The sequence below is a fragment of the Equus caballus genome, chromosome 23 (genome assembly GCF_041296265.1).
Source record: "Equus caballus isolate H_3958 breed thoroughbred chromosome 23, TB-T2T, whole genome shotgun sequence".
Classification (NCBI taxonomy): Eukaryota; Metazoa; Chordata; class Mammalia; order Perissodactyla; family Equidae; genus Equus; species Equus caballus.
Genome location: NC_091706.1, coordinates 40,103,483 through 40,120,077, shown reverse-complemented (window position 1 = coordinate 40,120,077; position 16,595 = coordinate 40,103,483). Strand labels below are relative to the sequence as shown.

Sequence of the window (16,595 nt, the reverse complement as noted above, 5' to 3'; positions counted from 1 at the left end):
CAAAATTTTGGCAACCTGAATACAGCAATACATCAAAAAGATCATACATCATGATCAAGTGGGATTTACACAAGGGATGCAGGGATGGTTCAACATCTGCAAATCAATCAATGTGATACATCACATTAATAAAATGAGGAATAAAAACCACACGATCATCTCAATAGATGCAGAGAAAGCATTTGACAAGATCCAACAGCCATTTATGATAAAACCTCTTAACAAAATCAGGATAGAAGGAAATTACCTCAAGATAATAAAGGCCATATATGACAAACCCAGAGCCAACATCACACTCAATGGGGAAAAACTGAACACCATCCCTCTGAGAACAGAAACTAGACAAGGATGCCGACTATCACCACTCTTATTCAACAAAATGCTGGAGATTTTGGCCAGAGCAATTAGGCAAGAGAAAGGAATAAAAGGAATCCAGATAGGGAGCGAAGAAGTGAAACTCTCACTGTTTGCAGGTGACATGATCTTATAGAGAAAACCCTAAAGAATCCATTGGAAAACTGTTAGAAATAATTAACAACTACAGTAAAGTGGTGGAGTACAAAATCAACTTACAAAAATCTGTTGCATTTCTGTACTCTAATAACAAACTTACAGAAAGAGAACTGAAGAATACAATTCCATTTACAATCACACAAAAAAAATAAAGTACCCAGGGATAAATTTAACTAAGGAGGTGAAGGAGTTATACAATGAAAACTATAAGACATTATTGAAAGAAATAGATAATGACATAAAGAGATGGAAAGAGATTCCATGCACATGGATTGGAAGAATAAACACAGTTAAAATGTCCATACTTCCCAAAGCAATCTACAGATTCAATGCAATCCCAATCAGAATCGCAATGACATTCTTCATGGAAATAGAACAAAGCATCCTAAAATTCATATGGGGCAACCAAAGACCCCGAACTGCTAAAGGAATATCAAGAAAAAAGAACAAAGCAGCAGGCATCACAATCCCTGACTTCAAAATGTATTACAAAGCCACAGTGATCAAAACAGCAAGGTACTGGTACAAAAACAGACACACAGATAATGGAACAGAACTGAAAGCCCAGAAATAAAACCACACATATATGGACAGCTAATCTTTGACAAAGGTGCCAAGAACATACAATGGAGCAAAGATAGTCTCTTCAATAAATGGTGTTGGGAAAACCGGACAGCCACATGCAAAAGAATGAAAGCAGGTCATTATCTCACCCACACACAAAAATAAACTCAAAATGGATCAAAGAGTTGAAGGTAAGTCCTGAAACCATAAAACTCCTGGAAGAAAATACAGGTAGTACACTCTTTGACATTGAACTTAAAAGGATCTTCTCAAATACCATGTCTTCTCAGACAAGGGAAATAAAAGAAACAATAAACAAGCGGGAGTTCATCAAACTAAAGAGCTTCTGCAAGGCAAAAGAAACTAGGATCAAAACCAAAAGACAACCCACCAACTGGGAGAAAATCTTTGCAAATCATAGATATATACGATAAAGGGTTAATCTCCATAATATATTGGGAACTCACACAACTGAATTACAAAAAGCAAACAGCCCAATCAAAAGATGGGCAGAGGATATGAATAGACATTTTCCAAAAAAGATATACAGATGGCCAATAAACATGAAAAGATGTTCAATATCACTAATCATCAGGGAAATGCAAATCAAAACTACACTAAGATACCACCTTACGCCTGTCAAAATGGCTATAATCACGACTAAAAATAACAAATGTTGGAGAGGGTGTGGAGAAAAGGGAACACTCATACACTGCTGGTGGGAGTGCAAACTGGTGCAGCCACTATGGAAAACAGTATGGAGAGTCCTCAAAAAACTAAAAATAGAACTACCATATGACCCAGCTACCCCACTACTGGGTATCTACCCAAACAACTTGAAATCAACAATCCAAAGTAACATATATACTTCTAAGTTCACTGCAGCACTATTCACAATAGCCAAGACATGGAAACAATCCACGTGCCCATCCACTGATAACTGGATAAAGAAGATATGGGATTTATATACAATGGAATACTTATCACCCATAAAAAAAATCATTCCATTTGCAACAACATGGATGGACCTGGAGGGAATTATGCTAAGCGAAATAAGCCAGACTGAGAAAGACAAACACCAGATTATTTCACTCATATGTGGAATATAAACAAACACACAGACAAGAAAACAAGTTCAGCGGTTACGAGGGGAAGAGGAGTGGAGGGTGAGCACAGGGGATGAAAGGGAGCCCTTACGTGATGACAGATAAGAAATAATGCACAACTGAAAAAAAAATACAGCATTCTAAAATTTTTGGGATGTTGCTACAGCAGTACTTAAGGGTAACATGCTGAGAAGAAAAAAATCATGATGAAACAACAGGAATTCTAAGTTAAACTGACATCTTTCCCTTATTCACAAATAAACTACATTCTAATTCATGTTACAGTAACTCTCATATTGCAGCAGAACAGACTATACTTCCATTTAGCCGGGTGTGAAGGAGAATAGTAAGAGTAGCAGTGGAAAATAGAACTGGAACAGCAGGTTGGGGCCAGATCACAAGAGGCCTTGAATACTAGGCTACGCAGCTTGGAACACACTTAGTATGCAATGGGAAGCCACTGAAAGGTTTGAAATAAAAATATAAGAGCTGTAATTTAGAAATAGCTATGCATAATTTACATCTGTTTCAAGTGGAAGAAAAAAAACCTAAAATTTTGTGTTCTAGGCAATCTAGATAAGACATAAAAAGGCCTGTACTAAAGTAATGGCAATAAGAATAAAGACAAGAGGATGGCAGTAAACCAGAGACAGGACTTAGCAACATATTAGTGATTGGATGGAAATGCAGAATCAAAGGACTCTAGGATTTTTTCCCCTAATAAGCAAAGTTGTAATAAAAATACAGACACATATGCCTAAACACACTGGTCGCTACTATTTGTTAGACAGAGTCCTAGTACTTAAAATCCATTTTAATCCTTCTTGTGCCTGGATATCTATTAATTCTCTAAATTGAGGAAAACTTTAGGGATAATTATGGCTTGGTATCATGCCTACAAAATGATATTCTACTTCTGATACTCAGAGAAAACAATTTCCCAAACACTAAGGACCAATTCTTAAAATGGTTAAGAATTTTCTTTCCCACAGTCCATCAAAAAACGTCAGTGAGATTTCTTTTTAAAGTACAAGTTGACAAGGAGGTGACTGTTATTCTGTTGGTGACACAAAATAGAATTTTGGATATAACTGACATGTCAGAGCACACAATGATATTTGGTTGGGGAAGGTCGGGCAGTAAGAAAATTACACGGGGATGGTTGTGTTGCTTTAACTTAATATGCAGAAAAAGAGTTATGCTATATTGTTCTACAGGTTATACAATTGTATACCCTTCCCTATACGTTCTACCAATGACTTTTTGTGAAAGCAAGTTTCCAACTATCTCCTAGATTCAGCTTTATTCCATAATAGCTAGCAGGATTAAACAACCATGCTAACAGTGAAAGGCAGTAAAGGAGAATTATTAAGACTCTGGAACTCTAGAACCAGGCTTCATGAGTTAGAATTCCATTATCAGCAATACGATCATAAGCACATAGTTATCTATGCAATCTTGGGCAGGTTACTTACCCTCTCTACCTTAGTTTACTCAACTGTACGATGGGAATAATAAAATTACCTACCTTTAGAGTATTGTTATGAAGAATAATTTTAATTTACATAGAGCACTTAGAAACAGTGCCCAGCACAGTAGACACCCCAAAAATTTACTACCATAATAACTCTGAATCTACAAGTAAATAGTTAATTCACAATTAATATATTTCATGTATGGAGGCTAAGGAAATGTACATTTGAGGAAAAGGACCAATAAAATTAGTAAAGCTTGGGAATCAGATTAAACTTTAATTATCTTGGAAGTTCACTTATCTAATACCCATTCCATGATAATGTACGATTCCTTAACTTTATTTTTATTTTTTCTAAAAGAATGGCCCTAACATCTGTTGCCAATCTTTTTTCTTTTTCTTCTTCTTCCCCCCAAAGCTCCTCAGTACATAGTTGTATATTCTAGCTGTAGGTCCTTCTAGTTCTGTTATGTGGGATGCCGCCTCAGCATGGCTTGATGAGCAGTGCTAGGTCACACCCAGGATCCAAACCAACAAAACCCTGGGACGCTGAAGTGGAGCACTTGAACTTAACCACTCAGCCATGGGGCCAGCCATGTTAACATTATTTTTAAATGCACCTTGATAGATTATATTTTAGTACAAATGGTTGTTGGCAAAGAAGAGTGACTGACATCCTGAACAGAAAACACAAAAATATCGCTGACCTTTCTAAATTATTACCATAAAACTGATGGTTCTCCATCTGTATGATGTATATTATAATGTAAGAAGGAAAATTAAAAATAACCTCTTTTGCAGGCAGAGACAAATAAAACATCAAATAGAAATGGTTAACTTTAATTTATAGCTATGGATCCCAGTAAGATAGAAAAGACTGAGCCCAAATTCCTAACCTCCTCCTTCTCTCAGAGTACAACTACCACCAAAATGTGTACTGGATGAGTTTGGAGGATGCTGCCAGAGTCATCAAGATATCTTGAGTTCTCTTGAGAAAGAATAGGTGCTGAGGGACCAGAGAAAAGGAAAGGTTTGCTTTGCCACTCCTTGAGGCTGTGGACCAAGACCAGGGATTTCACAGTTCCCTAAGTAAAGTGAAAAAGCAGAACCCCATGGTGCCCCTCAGAAAAGGGCTACATGTGACTCCTCCCAGAAGTGGACACTAACAGGGCTGTCCTCATAACCCTGCTGACTTCAGCATGCTTAGAGTAGAGGTTGCATTGGTGAACTGAATTGCTCCCAGACCTCATGGTCTGGAGAAGCCTTCAGCTTAAGCCCCTTTCACTCAGAAACTGCCTCAGGGTAGAGGAGATTCATCCTAAGCCTCAACAGAGGACAAGAGTTTGTAAGCTTGTCTGCCTCTGCAAACCACCATTTTAACTAACATCTACTGATTCGCATTGCGAGAGAAACCCACACAAAACTCTGACCTCTATGGATGGCTAACAGAACACAACAAAGAAAAATTCCACTTAATGGAAGCTCAATAACTTTATGATGGAAGACCAGACTACACAGCTAAAATATATTGATCCTACTAATGTGTCACATAGATGAGACAGAAGCAAGTAAATTAAGGAAAAAATATTAAGGACTTTCAGGAGATACTATTAGAATGTAAACAAGACTTTTCAGAGCTAAATATTTCCTAATAGAAAAATTCACCAGACGAACTGGTAAAGAATAACTCCTTATGGGAGCTGAACCTTTTATTCCAGAAGGTCAAATGGAAACAATTTCATGATACGGAACACATAAAGATAAAATCATTATTGAAAGATGAGAGAATTGGAGGACAAATTCAGGAGGTTTGCAAATAATGAGTAATAGAAAGAAAACAAGAAAAAATACAGGACAGGACAAGTCTTGTTCTGTTCTCTTATTTAGGAAATAATAGAAGAAAAATTCCTTAGCTGCAGAAACACTTAAGTGTTCAAATTGAAAGGGCTGAGACTCAGATTTAATTTGGGGGGGTGGGTGGGAGAAGAGTGCAGAGAGAGACAGTTAAACGAAAAAAGATACATATCTAGAGAAAATAAGCAGAAATAATTGAAATTCAATCAGAAAGAGAAAAATCATTCAGAGAAAAAGAATAGGTTGCCTGCAAAGGAAAGAGAATCAGATTAGCACTAGACTTCTCACCACTAACACCAGAAACCAGAGGGCAATAGAACAGTATCTCATGGCTGGAAAGAAAGAATCTCAATTTAAGAATCCTACACATAGACAGGATATCCTTTACCATGAACAAAGAATGATATGTTCAGATATTATTTATTTCACTTAATATGCAAATACCTACCATGTGCAGAAAAATGTTCTTTGCATTGGACCTATAGTCAAGAGGACAAGCAAACTGACATGGAACTAACATTCTAGGTTTGAAAAATGGACAAACACCGGCAATTTGCAGAAGAAAAGCAAAGGGCCAATAAACATCTGAAAAGATCATGGACCTTACTAGAAACAGAAATTAAACAAATGAAAATTAAAATGATACGACCATTTTTCATCAATCTAATCAGGCATAAAAGTAGGTAAATAGGAATTTTAAATACTCTAAGGAGTAATTCTGGAAACTGATAGAATTTTACTAAACAATAATTTGGCAATATTTATTAAAAAGAATATACAGATACACTTTGACCCAGCAATCCTACCTAGGAGAAAGTGATCTAAAGAAACAAATGCATTAATACAAAAGGATACATGTATAATAACGTTTACTGTAGCACTGTTTGTAGTTGCCAAAGACACATCAAGAAAAGAACAGCAAGGACCGGTCGGTCCCATGCCGAGTGGTTAAGTTTGCGCCCTCTGCATCAGCAGCCCAGGGTTTCACTGGTTCAGATTCTGGGCACGGATACGGCACCCGCTCATCAAGCCATGCTGAGGTCGTGTCCCACAAGCCACAACTAGAAGGACCCACAACTAAAAATACACAACTATGTACCGGGGGGCTTTGGGGAGAAAAGGAAAAATAAAATCTTAAAAAAAAAAAAGAACAGGAAAGTAAATAAGAAACTTTCATAATATGGAATATCATACTAACATTAAAATTAACAAGTTAGAAGTATATATTTATCTGGAAGTATAGTGATAATATATTAAGTGAAAAAAATCAAACTGCAGAATAATGTGTAAATTAAGATCCCAATTTTGCATGAAAATTCCTTTATCTATTTGGCAATTTTAAAATCCACTCCTCTGTAAAATAAAATCCTACGCAGATATTGAAAATCAAGTTACAGAAGAATGTTGAAGTGAGATCATGTTCATGATATAATGATATGTCAAGGAAGCAAATTACAAAACTGTATGATGGGGCCCGCCCCGGGGCTGAGTGGTTGGGCATGCGCTCTGCTTCAGCAGCCCAGGGTTTCGTGGGTTCGGATCCTGGGCACAGGCATGGCGCCACTCATCGGGCCATGCTGGGGCAGCATCCCGAGTGCCACAGCTGGAAGGACCCACAACTAAAAATATATACAGCTATGTACTGGAGGCCTTTGGAGAGAAGGAGGAAATAAAATAAAATCTTTAAAAAAAAAATAAATAGGTGCCGGCCCGGTGGCGCAGCAGTTAAGTGTGCACGTTCCCCTTCGGCGGCCCAGGGTTCACGGGTTCGGATCCCTGGTGTGCACACGGCACCGCTTGGCATGTCATGCTATGGTAAGCATTCCACATATGAAGTAGAGGAATATGGGCATGGATGTTAGCTCAGGGCCAGTCTTCCTTAGCAAAAAGAGGAGGATTGGCAGCAGTTAGCTCATGGCTAATCTTCCTCAAAAAAAATTTAAAAAAATAAATAAAAAATAAACTGTATGATAATTTTCTACAAAGAAAAAAAATTATGTTTTAGATAATGCTCTACTTATGAAAGTCACAGATTTATTAAATCTACTCTCCATGAACAAGTGACATTAGCAGTGAACAAAAAGATTTCAGTAGCCTCTCAAAATCTATGTATTAAGTATAAGAGTATCTGCAAATATCCGTGGGAAAGACATAAGGACATAACGAAAATTAATGATTATCTGTGAGCAGTCGAATTATTAGTGATTTTTTTCTTATTTCTCTGTTTCTCAGATTTTCTTCATCAAACGTAGCACCCTTATAAATTAAAAATTAACTCTTTTAGAAAATCTAATTCTGAAAACTATAAAACTCCTAGAAGATAACAGAACAGAAAATCTAGATGACCTTGGTTTGGTGATACAACACCAAAGGTAAGATCCATGAAAGAACAAACTGGTAAGTTTAGACTCTATTAAAATTTAAAAATTTCTGCTCTGTGAAAAACCTATCCAAAGAATGAAAAGACAAGCCACCTACTGGGAGAAAATATTTGCACAAGACATATCTGATAAAGGACTACTATCCAAAATAAACAAAAAATTCTTAAAATTGAACAAGAAAACAAACAACTCAACTACATAATGGGCCAAAGACCTTAACAGACACCTCACCAAAGAAATACAGACAACAAATAAGCTTATGAAAAGATGGTCCACATCACATGTCATCAGGAAAATGCAAATGAAAGCAACATTGAGATACCACTATTGGAATGGCTAAAACCCAAAACACTGACAACATCAAATGCTGACGAAGACGTAGAGTAACAGGAGCTCTCAATCACTGCTGGTGGGAAAACAAAATGCTGCAGCCACTTTAGAAGACAGTTTACCAGTTTCTTACAAAACTAAACGTAGTCTTACCATATGATCCAGCAATCGCGTTTCTCGCTATTTACCCAAAGGAAATGAAAACTTGTGTCCACACAGAAACCTGCACAGACATTTATTGTAGCTTTATTGATAACTGCCAAAACTTGGAAGCAATCAGGATGTCCTTCAGTAGGTGAATGGATAAATAAACTGTAGTACATTCAGACAATGTATTATTATTATTCAGTGCTAAAGAAAAAAATGAGCCATCAAGCCTGAAAAGACATGGAGGAACCTAAAATGCTTACTACTAAGTGGAAGAAACCAATCTGAAAAGGCTACATATGATTCCAATTATATGACATTCTAAAAAAGGCAAAACTATGAAGACGATAAAAACTGGTTGCCAGGGGTTACGGGAGAGGGACAGATGAACAGGTAGAGCACAGAGGATTTGGGAGGCAATGAAACTACTCTGTATATATTATAATGGTGGATACATGTCATTGTAAATCTGTCCAAATCCAGAGAATGTACAATACCAAGAGTGCACTGTAATGTAAACTATAGATTCTGGGTGATAATGATGTGTGTATGGAGGTTCATCAACTGTAACAAGTGTACCACTCTGGTGGGGGATGTTGATAACAGGGCAGGCTATGCATGTGTGGGGGCAGTGAGTATCAGTAAAATCTCTATACCTTCCCTTCAGTTTTGCTATAAACCTAAAACTGCTCTAAAAAAGTGTTTATTTTCCTAAAGTCTACTTATGATTCTACATGTATACAGATGGTCCCCAACTTACGATGGTTTGACTTACGATTTTCAACTTCACAATGGTGCAAAAGCGATACGTGTTCAGTAGAAATCATATTTGGAATTGTGAATTTTGATCTTTTTCCCATGCTAGAATATGCGGTATGATACCTTCTCGTGATGCTGGGTAGCAGCAGTGAGCCCCAGCTCCCAGTCAGCCAAGCAATCACAAGGGTAAACAACTGATAACACTTACAATCATTCTTAACCAGACAACGATTCTGTTTTTCATTTTCAGCACAGTATCCAATAAGTTACATACGACATTCAACACTGTATTGTAAAATAGGCTGTGTTAGATGATTTTGCCCAACTGTAGGCTAATGTAAGTGTTCTGAGCACATTTAAGACAGGCTAGGCTAAGCTATGATGTTCAGTAGCTGACATGTATTAAATGGATTTTCGACTTAGAATATTTTCAACTTACGATGGGTTTATTGGGAAGTAACCCATCACAAGTTGAGGAAGATCTGCACTAAAATTCATATAAGCTAAAACATTATTTCATGTTATAAATTATACAAATAGAGATGAATTAACTTAAGCCACCTGAATCACATATTTATTCAACCATGTTTAATATAAACCAGACTACAATAGCTAAAATTATATCTCCAGAGTTCTAGAAAACCACTATAAGCAGTAACTAGATAAAATAAAAACTAGATTTTCAATAGCCAAAAATAGTAAACTGTTTTGTTGTCTTCTCCTATGTGCATTTTATCTCCCCAACTTGAGGACAGAAATAATGTCTTCCAACTTGTTTTCTTGATATTTAGTACAATGCAGAAAGTTAATAAATTAATGTGAAATCATTCTTGCTCTAAAAATGAAGCTAACAGACTGCTTCCCCTTTACAGGGGTGTAGGGACATGTCTCTAGTTATCAGGTATGTGGCCCAGGGTAATTAGGGCAGGAGAACAGTGGCCTGGAATATAAGAGCTCCAAAAAGGAGGTGGTTGGGGCTAGAGGCTTTGGAACGGTTTATTTGCATATGAAAGGCCCCTTAGTAAGGAGTCCTTTACTACCTCTAGGAATTAGCCAGCCCACAGGCCAGGGAGGGGCAGTCTCTCCAGGTTCAGCAAGGCTCCAAGATGTCAAAGTATCAGAAACAAAGAAAAATAAAGAAGAACGATTATTACAGAGAGAAAACAAATTTTCATAAATTTTATTGTTACAAAATTCTAAATATAATACTATTGAAAACTGAGTACAATTTTTCTTTGTAACACACATCCACTAAAGAGAATGAAATTCCTTTTACGGGGATAACATTTTTGCTTAACTGGGGTTTAAAGTTACTGTTCCCTCTCATCAAAATCAACTGCAAAGTCCCCTTTATTAATGCTGGTCTGTAATGAGATTTTACATATTTCATATTTGAAAACGTCTTTTCACACAAGTCCTACCAAATACCCGTATCAATCCATGAGCATACGATTTTAATTGACCATATTCATCACTTGGTAGACAATTATGGAAGTCTACTAGATTCTTCTCCTGATATTTGCCTTTTAATATGTTGTTACACTGTAGATTAATCACTTCCAGTTGAGGATTAGGTGAAGCACTCTTCATTTGCACAATTAAATGGATTTTGAAACGTGGAAATTTCCTTTGCAATTGCATCAAGGTCCAAAAAATGCTACTGAAACTGTGGTTTGAGCTCAGAAAATACTTCTACTGCTAATTTTTACTGGAAATAGAGATCTTACTCCTTAACTTTTGACAGCAGTGGAAATATAAAAAGCAGGCTGACATTACTTGTGATTAAAACATTAGTTGTCATCAAAATGGCTTTACCACACACAAGCAATGCTTTGCTTTGTAGTTTTAGACTGAGTTCATTAGGAAACATTACCAAGTGTGCAGCAAAAGCTATTTTCTAAAGTTATTCAGTGTCCGATAAGTGGAGGAGGGTGGTTCTTCAAGTTCAAAAAATTTTAATCTCAGCCCTGAGCTCAAAAAACTCACAATAAACCTTTACCACAGATTGCTAAGCCATCAAACAGCTGTGAGGTTGGGCAAGTCAGGATATATAGCTTCTATTTCTGACAAAAACTTAAAATAGCCAAAGGCTTTAAATGCTTACATGTGCACAAACTTTGTAAATTTGTCCAACTAAGCATTTTTCTGTTCTACATGTTTTTTTACCACTATCAGTTGAAACACACCTTAGTGGACTCTACTTCAGGTTGTACTGAATTAGTGTTTTCTCAAATGCTTTGAAAATCTTTTCACCTGAAATTGTTCTATACATGCTATTTATAGGGAGTAATTCTCAGTCATTTCACACACTGCGTTGACTATTCAAATAAACTGCTGAGCAGTATCATAACATCTGTCAATTCATCAAGAACCAAGCAAACTTACTTTGGTTGTACCTTCATTTTCACTTTTTACTTTTCTGAAGAAATTCTGGTGTGATAAGGCATTGTTTTAAATTTCTAATTTTTCTGATTATTCATTTCAGTGAGGTGGGAATACTATGAAGAGTACATAGTTAGGAAGTGTCAATTTATACTGTATTCTTTTGGCATCACTGGAGGGTCATTTGCAAAATAGGCAAAACATTCTGCTATCTAAATCGATAATAAAAGAATCCACATTCCCATGTGCTTTAAAAGCATGACACTCGAAGACTATTTTTCTCTTCTTTTGTTCTTTTGACATGATAGGTATATACAAGTAATAAAAACAATATAAAATGTCATGGTACGGTGATACACATGGCACTTGAAACAATGAATTTATAAATGCGTTACTATAATTTATAGTGCACTGAGCAGGAGAGCAAGAGATGAAATGTCACATATGGTTGCTGTCAGGATTACTCAAACTCAGCTGCTGTAGCTTGAAAGCAGCCACAGACAATATGTAAATAAATTAGCATTTTCACGCTCTAAGAAAAATGTTATTTATGGACAATGAAACTTTCATATAATTTTCAAGTATCAAAATTATTATTTCTCTTTGATTTTTTTCGGTCATTTAAATACACAAAACTATTTTTAGTTCATGGTCCACACACAAATAAGCAGGAGGGTGGATTTGGTATGGCTGGTAGTCTGCAGACCCCTGCTGCAGGAAATGAGGAACTACCCAGTATTTTTGACCATGTGGAACATTTTCAGATGATTAACCCAGTCAGCAATATATAGCATGGACCAGAGAAAGACTGAAAGCAGAGAGAGAAATTAGTGTAGTAGTTAAGAGTACTGTAAATGGCATCTGAGTACCTAAGTTTAAATCCCTTCTCTCCAATATAACTTTGGATAAACCAATTTCTCAGATCGTCATATACTCATCTACTATGAAGGATAAGTAATAGTGTGAACTTCAAGGCGTGGATTTAAAGAATAAATGAGATGATCCACATAAACTGATTATAACAGTACTTACAGAGGAGATCCTCAATAAATGTTAACCATATATATTATTGCTAATTCAAATTAGGTGATGATGACAGCCCAAGAGATGACAGTGACAAAAGAGAAATTGAAAAGGTAAAATTAACCAGACCCTAAGCACATTAATGGAACAGAGGAGAAATGCAGAAATAGATCCAAATGGATATAAGAATTTAGTATGACATAAACACATAAAGTTTATCATTTTTGTGAGACATCCTTGGAACAGAGGGCAAGACTTAAAATACAAATTTGGAAGTACCATGAGAATATAGATGAAAGCTTTAAAAATCTGGATTAGACTTCAAGGACAAAAAAGGAAAGTGAGAAGAATACACAGAAAGGATATGGGCACTACATTTAGGGATGGGAGAAAGCAGAAGAATCAAGAAGGAAGATATAGTAGGCGTAACCTGAATAGAAGAAATGGTACTGGAATTCCTATCATAGAAGAAAGATGCTAATGGGTGTGAAAGACTAAAAGGAAGTCATTTAAGAGAATCGAGTTTAAATGCAATGTACAGATTTCATAAGAAAACACTATAAAAGTTGAAAAATCTACTTACTGACACCGCTATCATGGTACTATCTGGCCTCCATTCAGCTTCCTTATAGGATCCAAACTGAGAAGATGATTTTGCAGGTTCCTTGTAGGTTACGATTAACACACTAGGCTGGAAGGAAACAGTTACAATTTATTAATATCTCATAAAAATATATAAAAACAAAATTTAAGAAAACTTACCATAGAATACTCTGAGTATCTTAATAATTCTAAAAGTGTAATAAAAGATAACATAGTCTAATATTAAATCATCAGCTCTAAATAGTCCAACCAAATCAACTAAAAAGAAAGACAAACTGAATGGGCCTATATCTACTAAAGAAATTGAATTGCTAATTAATAACCTTGAAAAACAGAAAGAACTAGGCTCAGATGAGTTCACTGGTGAATTCTACGCAAGATTTAAGGAAGAAACTATACAAATTCTCTACAATCCCTCCCACAAGACAGAAGCAAAGCAAACACTTCCTAACTCTTTCTATGAGGCCAGTATCACCCTAATACTAAAACAAAACAAAGATATTACAAGAAAATAAAACAACACATCAATTTCTCATGAACACAGGTGCAGAAATTCTCAACAAAATATTAGCAAACCGAATACAACAATGTATAAAAAGAATTACACACTATAACCAAGTGGGACTTATTCCAGCTATGCAAGGCCAGACGAACATTTGAAAATAAGTTAATATAATCCATCACATCAACAGCATAAAGAGGAAAAAGCACATGATAATATCAATAGACGTAGAAAAAGAATTTGACAAAATCCAACACCCATTCACGACAAAAACTCTCAGCAAACTAGGAATAGAGGGGACCTTCTTCAATCTGACAAAGAATATACAAAAAACCTATAGCTAACATCATACTCACTGGTAAGAAACTGGAAGCTTTCCTGCTAAGATCAGGAACAAGGTAAGAATATCCCCTTTTCTCCACTTATTTTCAAAATCATACTTGCAGTCCTAGCTAACACAATAAGACAACAAAAGGAAATAAAAGATATACAGATTGGGAAGACAGAAATACAACTGTCCTTGTTCACAGGTGACATGACTGCCTACACAGGAAATCCAAAAGAATCAACAAAAAAACTTGTGGAAATGAGAAGTGATTACAGCAAGGTTGCAAAATACAATGTTAATAAAGTCAATTGTTTTCCTATATAATAGGAATAAATAAGTGGAATTTGAGGTTAAAACACAATACCATTTGTATTAACAACAAAAAAAGAAATATTTAAGTATAAATCTAACAAAATATGTACAGGAGCTATATGAGAAAAACTATAAAATTTGATGAACAAAAGAAAAAAAGAACTGAATAAATGAAAATTTATTCCAAGTTCATAGATAGGAAGACAATATTGTCAAGATGTCAGTTCTTCCCAATTTAATCTACAGATTCAAAACAATTCCAGTCAAATCACAACAAGTTACTTTATAGACATCAACAAATTGATTCTAAAGTTTACATGGAGAGGCAAAAGACCCTGAGTGGCCAACTCAATATTGAAGGAGAAGAACTAAGTCAGAAGACTGACACTACCCAACTTCAAGACTTAGTATAAAGACACAGTAATGAAGACAGTGTGGTACTGGCAAAAGAAGAGAAAACAGATCAGTGAAACAGAATGGAGAGCCCAGAAATAGACCCACATACATACAGTCACCTGACCTTTGACAAACGAGCAAAGGTAACACAATGGAGAATACAGCCTTTTCAACAAATGGTGCCGGAACAACTGAATATCCACTTTCTGGCACTACAAGAAGCTCCACAGGGTCAACTTGTACTTTGCCAGCTCTTGCCCTAGAATCAGACATTTTCCAAGGATTCTTCTTTCTTTTTATTAGAGAATAGTATTTTGGAAACAAGATGCTTGTCGCTAGTGGGGGATCATTGCTTCTAGGTCCTCTCAGCAAACACAGCAGGAAATCTATGTACCTACACTAACCCATGTATACACACATATCTCTGTATATTTCTTTCTATACAGACTGTCCCTGACTAACAATGGTTCAACTTATGATTTTTCGACTTTACAATGGTGGGTTCCAGCATGGGAGTTCAATCGATTGCTGAATTGCACAACTCTGAGATGAGGTCAGCTTTGGGATTCAGCTTCCTTCAGAGATTTACTGAAGGATGAATATGTCTACATGATAAGGGGCTGTTTTGGGGGGTTTTTTTTCCCTTTTTTTCTTTTTACTTCTGAAATATACAAACGTACTTAAATCATCTCGTGAAATGACACTGCGTGTGCGCAAAGGGTTCTACTGCTTTAAAAAATCTTTGAAAACCGTGAATCTTGTCCAACTCCTTGCTCAATGCATTTTCAACTTACGGTATGTTTATCAGAGTGTAACCCCATCTTAAGTTGAGGAAGATCTGTATATGCATATGCAGATATGCATATACAGAAACACATACAACTATGATCAAGTAAACTGCAACTCATGCTAGCCTTCTCTGTTACTTGTAACTTTTATCTGACAGTGAGAAACCTGGCTATCATTTCATACAAATAATTTACTTCTTTGTCCAAACTCACCACATACATGGAGTAGTTTGGAATTGTTAACTACATCCCTATAAAAAACAAACTTACCAACTAGAATAAAGTTCTTATGGACAGGTTCTTTTATTCTAGCCTTAGAATAACCAGTTAAAACACTGTTTTCCAAAATTATGTAAGTCATCCCCTTGAAAGCTTTTCCTAATCTCTAAAAGTAAAATATAAAAGTTCCTAAGGAGTTAACAAAGCTCCAAACACGTTAAAACTACTATACTTTCATTGCTTGTACTTCAAATATCAACTAAAAGTTAAAAATAAGTACCCTGGGAGGAATGACATCAACAAGATGGCATAATAGAAAGCCTTGGACTCTCCATTCCCTTACAAACACATGGATTCAGCAACAATTCACAGAAAAATTTCCTTTTGTAAGAAATCCAGAAACTAATTGAAAGGCAGCTGAATGCTAGATGAATGCAAAATCAGATTCTTCAAAGCTGGTAGGGAGATACAGGACACCCTTCACCAGAATTCCTACCTCCAACACAGTGCTATACAGTCAGGATGAAACCCTCCAGCTCCTAGCTTATCTTTGAGGAGGAAAAGAGGTGATCTGCATGTCCAATGTCCCAACACTTTCACAGGGGCTCCCTAGAGGACTAGCTTCTGTCTTGCTAGTCTTGCAGCACTATCGGAACTGACATAATCTAGCCACCGGGGGAGAAGAGAAATAGTGGCTTGTACTGGTAGTCACCATAGCTCCTCCCTGCAGCTCAGCATAAGAGCAAATAGAGGAAAAATTCCAGCTCATAGCTTCTTCCTGGGAAAAGAAAGAGTTGGTCCACATGCTCAATACCCCAATTTCTACAGGGGCTACCCAAAAGAATGGTTTCTGTCTTGCCTGTCTCAGAGTGCTGATGGGATCTGGAAAAATCTAGCTGCCAAAAGGCTAGTGA

General features: G+C 36.3%; 1 protein-coding gene across 7 annotated transcripts in view; it reads right to left on the bottom strand.

Moving 5' to 3' along the window:
• Positions 1-16,595, bottom strand: part of RIC1 (RIC1 homolog, RAB6A GEF complex partner 1) — a 145,211-nt gene that overhangs the window by 83,943 nt on the left and 44,673 nt on the right. For 6 of the 7 annotated variants that reach the window (XM_023627318.2, XM_023627320.2, XM_023627319.2 and 3 more), the window contains exon 2: positions 13,117-13,224. The exons of the other annotated variant lie outside the window; for it this stretch is intronic. In XM_023627318.2, coding sequence (XP_023483086.1) covers positions 13,117-13,224 — 108 coding nt within the window. The remainder of the gene's footprint in view (positions 1-13,116; positions 13,225-16,595) is intronic. 7 annotated transcript variants of the gene reach the window in all.